At 32.6% G+C, this 10,595-nt stretch overlaps 1 protein-coding gene across 1 annotated transcript; it reads left to right on the forward strand.

Annotated features, from left to right (window-relative positions):
• Nucleotides 1-2,969: 2,969 nt before the first annotated feature.
• CBP20 (CAP-binding protein 20) lies at nucleotides 2,970-7,772 on the forward strand. The gene is made up of 7 exons (XM_078309837.1): nucleotides 2,970-3,187; nucleotides 3,293-3,421; nucleotides 4,013-4,107; nucleotides 5,026-5,300; nucleotides 5,622-5,666; nucleotides 6,608-6,693; nucleotides 7,378-7,772. Exons 1-7 carry the CDS (start codon nucleotides 3,170-3,172, stop codon nucleotides 7,450-7,452), a joined length of 723 nt encoding a protein of 240 aa, XP_078165963.1. The 5' UTR covers nucleotides 2,970-3,169; the 3' UTR covers nucleotides 7,453-7,772.
• Nucleotides 7,773-10,595: the final 2,823 nt, after the last annotated feature.

Consider the following 10,595-nt stretch of genomic DNA (forward strand, 5'->3'; position numbering starts at 1 on the left):
AGGTCATCTTGCGGGATGACAAAAGCTCTGACGATAAACCTAACATCTCGAAAAATTGAATCATTATTATTTATGCTTACAAGATGTTTTCATTATATAATAAAGATCATATGTCTTTTGGTAACATATTTTATTTATAATAATGACAACACTAGCTTTTACTTCTCTGAAAAAAAAAAAAAGTTAATGAACAACATAATTTTAATAAAAATAAAAAAGGAAAGAAATAGTAGAGTTGTTATTTTTGTTTTATTCCCTAAATCATTTGAACATTGATTCAATGGAAACAAAACATGTATATACCTGATTCTTAATTTTCTTGTGCTGATGGTTTTCGCTAGTTTCATGCATGTAATTAGCAAGTTCTTGGAATATATATATAATTTCTGATTTTTCCTTAATTAGTGCAACGGATTCACAGTGAATGTGTTTTTTTTCTATAGTTAGTTATCTTACACAGAGAATCAAAGGATGTCGGTTAATTGACAACTGACAACCGTCAACGCTGAAACGGGATGAGCAAAAGGATGAGGATGATTTACTAATTGTGTGCAATGGTAAAATACTGGGGGCATTTACTGGCACAACCTGGATCCTTCATACTGGGTACGTATCAACCCTTGTTTTGTTTTGTTACCAGGAATAGAAAACAACAGCATGCAATAGTTCTGGCACAGTTTTGATTTAGAGCCAGGTGATGATCAGGAGTTATTTGCTTTATGAAGCATATATATATAATGAAAACCACTATTTTTTTTATGGTCATAATGAAAACCACTAATTAAACTAAGGAGCATATAATTGTGTGGTGATATGCATATTACAGATTCATTTTCAAAGTTCAAACAGTCGATTTGAATCAATTAATAAGATCTCTACATGAAAATATAGTTAAAGACTAAATTTTTATTTTTTAGAATTTTTTAACTATTTTTTTTAGATAGATATAATATCACTTCTTTCGGATGGTCTAGAATCTTTAGATCAAATGATTTTTTTATTTATTAAAAAATAATAAAAGTTCTTAAAAAATGTAAAATTTGATCTCTACCTACATTTTCAAGAATAGTAAAAATAATGCATGCACTTTATGTTTCCAATCCAGCATTCTGTCCATATTATATATCCTTTATTTAACGGTTAAATTTTAACAACGGTACAATTGTTTCCATATTTTTTTTACTTCAAGAATGAAGTATATATAGTTATTAGTGTTACTGGTTAGTGTGGTGACAATAATATAGTAAATTTTTAATCTTGAACAAAAAAATATAATGCTGAATTAAGTGAATTTTAGTTGAGCTTATTCTAATTAAACAAAATAAAATTCTGATATTTTTTTTTTTTAACATTGGTTGGAGACTAAGCAATCATGAAGTTTAAATGAAGAAATACACAATTTTATAAATAAAGACTGCTAAATCTTATTCAAGAAATATTACTTATTTCTTGTCTAGTACAAATTTCATCTTTTTGCGCTCTAAAATTTGTGCAGATCAGCCAACAAGAGGCTCACAACGTCATCCTGCCAACTCAACGGACATATCAGCGCCTTTCATTGATCTGTCTTAACAGATCACCAACAGGCTTCACAAGTTGTTCTTCCCCTAGTGCTGACGATGCGGGCCCTTTGTTCAGTGGTACAGTGTAGCAAATCCAGTCTGAAGGGTAAAATGATCTCTTAAATATTTTATAAATATTGATTTATATTTTTTATGAAAAAAATATTCCTTAAAGATATTTATATTTTGATGAGGAAATAACTAATTTTAAAATGTGAATGGGAAAAATCAAATTAAAGTAATTAAAGAAGTTATGATCGACATATATATCTGAATTTCTCTTAAAAAATTAGTGGACATGCAAACAAATAAACAAAAAATATATATAAACAAAAATATTTATCATACAATTCAATTTAACTAGATTCTTTTTTGTTTTAGTAATCTTAATATTAATTTATAAATAAAAATAAGATTACTGTATTTTTTTTTTTGTATGCACCAAAAAAATCGTGACATTTTTTAAAATTTCTTCAAAATGGAACCATGCATAGTAACACTACGATTTCATTATTTCGTATCCATTCTTATAACAATGCCACATAAATTTCAAAAATTAAATAAACCGTAATAGTATTTTTAGAAAATAATGGCAAAAGATGAATGATTATATAGTGTTAGAGTTAATGGGTCTTAAGGGTAAATAAGGGAACCGCAATATTGCTATGGTTTTTTTAATTTTTGAATATTTCGTAGCATGATTGAAGGAATGGACGAAATTTGAAAAAAATTTAAAAAAAATTCTTATTCTTTCTATTTCATAAAAAAACATAAAATTATACTAATTATTTAAAATAAGTTTTCCAACTACCAAATAAACATATCGCCACGGAACCTGAGCGCATTCGCTTTTATCGGACTTGGAGGTAAACCCGCTAACCGCTATCCGCTTTGATTTTAGATCAGACCGTCCGATTAGAATCCGGCCCAATCCAGTACGAGGTGGAATGCACGGGATCCCTTAACATTCGTGCCGAAGAGATCTGACGGTCCTGATCAGAACAAATTTTTGAGCTACTTTACGTGATTCCAATTCTTTCGCGCAAACCCTAGGTTAGGTGAGTCCGTATCCGCCCAGGTACCTGAGGTGCAATTATAAAATGGACGATCCAGATTAATTCCATCCATGCTAAACTCAATCCGGTAGCCTGCTTTGAGATTCGTGTCAAGTGAAATGAATTGTCCAGATTCAGAACTTGCACCTCAGGTACCTGGGGTGATGCGGATTCAGGTTAGGTAGTATTGACAAGCGACCAAGGTCTCCATTTAAATGTTTTAACAGAGTAGTTTTCGCTTCATGCAGCACACGGATTATAGAATCAAAACAGCGCTGCATATGGTTTGTCCGCTGCATGAAGTAAATATTATTCTGTTAATATATTTACCCATTTTTTCTCCCAATTTCCTTCTCCATTTAAATTTTTTTAACAGAGTAGTTTTGGCTTCATGCAGCGTACGGACTATAGAATCAAAACAGCGCTCCATATGTTTTGTGCGCTGCACGTAGTAAAATCTGTTATGTCAAAATCTTTACCCATTTTTTCTCCCAATTTCGCTTAATTCGACCTTCTCTACTCCGAATCAATCTCTCTTTGTGCCTCCCTCCAATGGCTTCTTTATTCAAGGTAAACCTCAATTTTGCACCTCATTTTGCGAAGCAACCCTTACGGTTGCTCAATCAATTCCATAGGTTTCTGTTTAGATGTGCTAATTCTTGGGGTTTTGTGTAGGATCCGAGCAAGTTGTCGGCGTACCGGGACAGGCGGTTTCCCGGTACACAAGAGGAGTATGAGCAAGCTCTACAGGCTTCCATCACTCTCTACATTGGCAACATGTCTTTCTACACCACTGAGGAGCAGGTACCGATTCGTACCAGTTGATTCTGTCTTTCAACGGTTGGGTCTAGTTTGTGTCAGATTCTGTCTTTTATTAAAAAAAACTGTGAACCAAGCAGTTCAATTAACTTGGTTATTTTTTGCTGATACTGGTTTTTGTACTTAATTTTCTTAGTTCACTAATTTTTTTTTCTCAAAAATGGTCTATTATACTGTTTGCCACATAGCTAGAGTTCTGAATTTGTTTCAAAATAAGTACATTAAACTAATTGAACCATTTTGCTTATATGAACTTTTTGTAATCTAATTTTAAATTGACAGGTTTTTGAAAATTTGTAAACCAAGCAGTTCAATGAATCCTGACTTGTAATCGTTAACTTCTTTATCTTGTGCTGATACTGGTTTTTTTGTACTTAATATTCTTTGTTCATTAATTTTTTTTCTCGAAAATGTTCTATTATACTGTCTTTCACAAAGATAGAGTTCCAAAATTTCTTTAAAATAAATACTTAAACTAATTGGACCATTTTGAGTATATGAACTTTAACTGGCTCTATTTTTTCTCATTGTCCCAAGTTACCAATCAAATTTTAAAAAGGCGTGATATATTGACAGGTGTATGAATTGTTCACCAGAGCTGGTGAGATAAAGAAAATAATAATGGGACTTGACAAGAACAGCAAGACTCCCTGTGGCTTCTGTTTTGTTTCGTAAGTTGCTATTTTTTTTCCTTTTATTTTGTTTTGTTTTTAAAGCAAAAGTGAGAGGTGGTAAGTTGGTGGGTCCAGTTGTCATGCAAACAGGTTCCTAGACAGGTGGCTAGGGTTTTCGCTGAAGTAAGAAACAGGTAAGAAGAGAGCTAGCAAGGAGAACGGGGCACATGAATTCTAATCTATCATTATTTATTTGTATTAATATTGGACTCCTAAATAAACTTTTGTATTAATATTGGACTCCTAAATAAACTTCTGCAAAATTTTGTCTGAAAATATTGCTTGAACCAATGATAAATGAAGCTTAATCAATGCTAATTTAGTCGAAAGCGAATCGACGAATATTTGGTTGAAACTTCCAGGTCCAGTGCTTTTCATTTCTGTTTGATCTTGCAATCCTGAAACAACACATGATTATATCAAGTGTGCTACTTGATTATAGTTTCTGTTGTTTATTTGAGTGTGATTTTACTTCATCTATACCCAGCAAAAGGGCAACTTTGATGTTTGCAGATAAAAATTGATATTATACATGTTATATATCCTATAGACTTTGCACAGCTGTATGCTGGGGAATAAAAGAGGGGCAGTTTCATACCTTTATAGACATTTCATGAGGGTTACATGTTATATTTTCCATGTTTTAAATGGGCATATAAACATTTCATGACCGTGTCTGTTTGCAGATGCAAAATGATAAAATATTATACATGTTATATATCCTCTGGACTCTGCATGGTTATATGCTGGGGGAAGAAAAGAAGAGAAATTTTGTACCTTTATAGATATTTCATGAGGGTTACATGTGCTATTTTCAATGTTTTAAATGGGCATATAAACATTTTTTTTGTAGTGATACACAATATTATGTTAATGAAATTATTGCTTCTTTATTTACTTTCTTTTATTTTTTAGGCTCTATTCCAGGGAAGATGCAGAGGATGCAGTGAAGTACATAAGCGGTACAATGCTGGATGACCGGCCAATCAGAGTTGACTTTGACTGGGGATTTGAGGAAGGGCGTCAGTGGGGTCGGGGGCGCAGTGGTGGACAGGTACGTGATGAGTACCGTACCGACTATGACCCTGGTCGAGGTGGGTACGGAAAGATGGTACAGAAGGAATTGGAACAACAGAGACAGCTTGTTGATTATGGTGGTGGGTCCCTCAATGCTTTTCAGCCACCTCAATGTGAGTCACTATATTGGTACTTTACTGTGCAAGACATTTTATAGAGGTCTGAAAACTATTATTTCTAGCGATTAATTAGTGCCCAACTAGTTGGTACAGAGCCTAATACGAGATGAATATGGTACTAATTATGGCCTGAGTAGGGTTAAATGGGGAAAGAGAGCTGGAACAACAGATAAAGAGTGGATCCTTGAATAGGTCTTTGAAATTTTTATATGGGACCGCACCAGCTTTAAGTTATGAACTTGTTGCAATTTGTGAACATTCAGTATTTCCTGGCAAACTGGCAAAAATTGATACCTTTACTTATTTCATGTATAGATGGTAGAGATAGAGACTATGGAGGACCTCGCCGGCACGGTGGAGGTAAAAAATGTTGAATAGGAATAAGTAATTTATGAATTATTTTATATGCAAGTAAGATTAAATATCAAAGGTTTGTTGTAGCTAGTTACCGGGACTAACTATGGATCATTGACTCCCACCCGTTGTCATTTCCAAAAAATTTTAAAAGAGTTCCCAAACTAGTCATGCCAAGAAATAGGGGTGTTCTAACGGTCGGTTCGGTTAAAACAAAATTTGATTTGGTTTTCAAAAATCTAACCAAACCAACCGAACAAACTTGTCAACTGAATACCAACCGAACCAAGAAAACCAAAGTAAATTTTGGTCAGTTTGGTTGAACCAAAATAAGAGATTAAATTTCAAAAGGTCAAAACTCAATACATACACAAATAGATTAAATAATCATAGAAATAAATATCAACATATATATCAGTCGAACTGAAATGAGACAAATTGAACTGAACCAAATATAAAAACAACGAAGTAATTCAAATAAATATCAAGTACTTTTGGTTTTTTTGGTTGAACCAAACTAAGAGATATTAAGCCAAACCAAAGATAAAAAAAAGCCGAAGTAATTCAAAATTTCAACCAAACCGAACCGTTAATCCAAAATTTGTCAGTTTGGTTGAAAACCAAATAAACCGGATTCAGTGAACACCCCTACCAAGAAATGGCTGTAGGGTAGGATGGTAATTGGGGTTTTGTTGAAGAAAATTGGGTGAAAGAGCTTTAGGGTAGGATGGTAATTGGGGTTTTGTTGAAGAAAATTGGAAGAAGAGCTGAGGATCAATTCTGGTTTTTTTTTAGGGTTGTAATAATTGATATTATCAGTCTTACAGAGCACCCATAGTTTTTTAAAGGGACATGATTGTTGGTTTGTAGTTGTAGAGTTGATGATGGGTTAGTTTATTTACTGTACCAAACTAAAAGCACCTTTCTGCCACATAATTATGAAATAGATTTTCAAAGAAAGCGGTACCGGGATGATGACAGAAGAGGCTCTGATAATGACTTCAGGAGGGACCCAGAGAAGAATACAAGACAGGTATGCATTTTTTTTTGTTGGTATCATGGTGATGTACCACTCAGTATTAATACTGCTATCCAATATATTAGATGCACCTAATCCAGCTAGTATGGAATTTATTCAATTTATTCGGTAGTTTATTCAGTACAATAACCTACTATTATTATTTGAGATGATAATGCTTGCCTAGTTCCAAGCTTGTGTAGAAGATCATTAGTATTTTTATCTTTGAGTGAGGCTATTGCACTATGCATAGCGCAAGTCGGTCCGTACTATGCCTTAATAATTTCGTTTTGAAAGTTCAAATGATCAATCGGAACCGCTCAACTTGATTTCCGTACTCATTTCGAATGGTCCAGAATCTTTAGATCAGGTGATTTTCTACCTATCTAAATAAAAAGTAAAATAATTCTGAAAAATATAAAATTAGTCTCCAAGTATATTTTCACATAGAAATCATGTTGAGCGGTTCTGGTCGACCGTTTGGACTCTGGAAACAGAAATATGAAGCCAAAGTACGGACCGGTGTGTGCTATGCATAGTACTGTAGCCTAAGAGAGACTGAATCTAATGATATATATTCCGATTGAACTTCTTATGGTTGATAACAAAATTGCTCAAATAGAAAATAAAAGCAACAACAAAAATAAGGTAATAATGACAAAAACAGCAGAAAGTGAAATTTTTTATTCTTGGGTGCAGGAGAAAAACCCCAGGTTTCGAGAGAGAGGCGACTCAGACTCCGAGCAGGATGATGATAGGAAACGGCGGCGTTGACATATTGGTGAATTTAGTGTTCTTATTAAAACTAGAGGTTGTATTTCCTGTAATGGATTTTTAGTTGTGATGGATGGAATCGGTAACAGTTAGTTTTCATGGATGTTGGTGGTACGCTCAGGTATCCTCTTTGCTCTTAGATATGTTGTGAGTTGATATAAAGTTGATAGCTTATTTAATAATTTTCGTTTTGATTTGACTAATATCTGAGCAAAACCTGTATTTTGTATTAGGAAGAGAAACAGAGAAACCATGTTGGTCAAAAACTGTTTTGTTTCTAACATGTCATGTTAATTTTATTTCCAGATTAGTACTTTAAACATTATCAACAATTGTTTCATATATATTTTTGTACGCTTGAGTCATAAGCCCAGGAAAACCCCTCATAAAACCAGGAAGAGGGACTTGATAGTGTTTTTTTGTACCATAGAGAAAACAGTTTGGTACAAACCAAATATGTTGTACATGCATCATGATATTTCATTGGACTTGGGATTTAAATATAGGCCCCTTAATTGATATTAATCAATTATTTCAACTTTCAATTTAAGATGATCTGCACTATCATTAGACAATTTTAACAAGTCAACATTTATCACGCCTATTTTTTTTTTTTCTTTTTTTCTTTTTTCCAAGGAGAAACAGAAAAGGAGATGACATGGGTATATACATGAGCAAGTAAAAGCAGTGAATGGATTATCATAAAAACAATAACACTTGAGAGTTGAGAGCTTTTCTATTTGGCTGACATGCATCCCTTAGCAGTACACATACTAGATACACAACTTAGTCATCCCTCCACAAAATTTAACAAAACATAAACGATGAGAAATAATAACAATAAGAGAACTTCATTTTGGCACGAGAACTTCATTTTGGCACAGGAACTTCATTGAAGGATCATTTTATTTTCAATCTTGCATCCATGTCAAGATGTCTAGTTCAACTGTTTTTTAATCAGTTATGTTGTGTTTTTAATAATTAGTTTTACAAAATTAGTTACTTTTTAAGTTTAACATATAATCATGTAAAGAATGAATGTATTGCTGCATATTTTTAAAAATATTGTTCTTGTAAACACTTGGTTCATTTTCACATTTTTTTTTAGTTCTTTTTAACATATATAGTTATTTTAGATACGTCTGATGATGGTGAGAAAGTCGTTAAGAATTATAATCATTGCATTTCTGCATCATAAACAGACACACTATGAAAATTATAAATATATGTGTGAAACGGAATAAATATATATCAAAATAAAGTAGCTAATTGTTTACAACTATAATACTTTTTTTTAAAATTAACTAGTTTAATATTAAAAATACACAACCATTTTGTCATTATTTTAATAGTACATGCTAAAAGCAACTAGCTTATTCTTAAAAACACATCTAATTCTGCATATTAACAAAATAAGAGTGTGAAATAGGAATTTTTCTCATAGCCTGTTACAGAACAAAATTAATGAATCAATTAAGCCGTATATTTCAATAAATTGTATCAAATATTTTGTCAATTTTTACTCGAGGATATATACTTGTAACTATTTATTCTAATTTTTTTTTAGAAGAATTGAGTTTTGTCCAAAGAATTTTGGACTAATTTTATTCAAAGTTGGATGTAAACCATCCAATATGCATTGAGATTCGTGCAAATAAATTTAAAACTTAATAAATTTAAATGGTCTTGTGAATCTAAACTGTCCGAATTTTTTAAAACTTAATAAATTTAAATGGTCTTGTGAATCTAAACCGTCCGAATTTTGACGCAGATAGAACTGTTTTTTTTTTTTTTTTTATCAGATAGCTATAAAGTAACATACATTTATTCTTGTGTAATCAGACAAACTAAAGATTTTCTCAGGTGTCTCTTACAATTAATATTATATTATCAAAAAATCTTTATAATGGGTAAGGCTAAGGTGCTATGGGTTGCATAGAGGACTACGGTGCAATGGCTCAAAATTTGAGTTTTCAAAATTCAAACGGTCGATCCGAACCGTTCATCTTGTTTTCCATATTAATATGTGTTTGGAGACCAAATTTTACATTTTTTGAAAAAAATTTACTATTTTTTAGATAGGTAGAAAATCAGATGATCTAAAAAATTATGCACCATTCAGATATTTGATTTTCTACCTATCTAAAAAAAAAAAAAAAATTTCCAAAAAATGTAAAATTTGGTCTCCAAACACATATTAATATGGAGAACAAGATGAACAGTTCGAATCGACCGTTTGAATTTTGAAAAATCGAATTTTAAACCGTAGCACCGTAACCCTCTATGCAACCCATAGCACCTTAGCCTTACCCCTTTATAATTTTACCTTAGGATTCAGTAAGCCACTATTAATAGTTGTGCTCAATTAGCCCTGAAACATACAGCAACAATCAAACATATATCAATTCGTATCTCCTTCTACTCTCTCTCTCTCTCTCTCTAACCATGGTACGTAGATATGCATAGAGGTTTGGTTGTTCTGTTGCTCGTTTGCATTGTTTGTTCACTGGCATGTGCTACTGAGATAGATTATCCTCCTCCTACTGCCGATCCTATATGCCCTCGGTTGCCGGGTCAGAAATGCAACAAGCAACCCGGAGAACCCTAGCAAAGGCCATGTTCCAAAACCAATAATTGCCCTCCTTCCCCTCCTCTACCCGCAAGGAAGTATCTGCGCAATGCCGAGAAAACAGGTGTTTAAGCGGAACTACATATATATTATATGATGCTTGAGAATTACATGATATGTATTCAGTTGTGAACTTTGTGTAAAAAATAAATGTTGTACTGGCACTTAAAAATAAATGAATTTTATCCCTCAAAACAATATGGTGTTCTATGTTTTTCTTTTTCAATATGACAAAATATAAATGTGGTAATTAGTTTTGGTGCATTTACAAAATTGAATGTGCGACTTATGAGTAGAAGACACTATTTCATTAAATAGAATCAGTAAATACTTATTTATTGTTGTATTACATATTTCAAGCACTCTGAATTTATATCACCAGTAACTTGCATGCTACAACAGGCGCTGCATGAGATGTTTTAAATTTATTTTTTTCATCAGATCGGTTTTAAACCGTCGGTTGGTTGATGCATCACACACAGCTAAGTTGATTTATTTGGTTGCATGTCCGGGG

Source organism: Carex rostrata, chromosome 10 (genome assembly GCF_964058835.1).
Source record: "Carex rostrata chromosome 10, lpCarRost1.2, whole genome shotgun sequence".
Classification (NCBI taxonomy): Eukaryota; Viridiplantae; Streptophyta; class Magnoliopsida; order Poales; family Cyperaceae; genus Carex; species Carex rostrata.

What these genes read in the sequence shown, in the direction of transcription:
- CBP20 (XM_078309837.1), top strand. An exon ending in TGTGGCTTCTGTTTTGTTTC is followed by an intron (nt 4,108 to 5,025) that starts GTAAGTTGCTAT and finishes TTTATTTTTTAG; the next exon opens with GCTCTATTCCAGGGAAGATG. An exon ending in CAGAGAAGAATACAAGACAG is followed by an intron (nt 6,694 to 7,377) that starts GTATGCATTTTT and finishes TCTTGGGTGCAG; the next exon opens with GAGAAAAACCCCAGGTTTCG.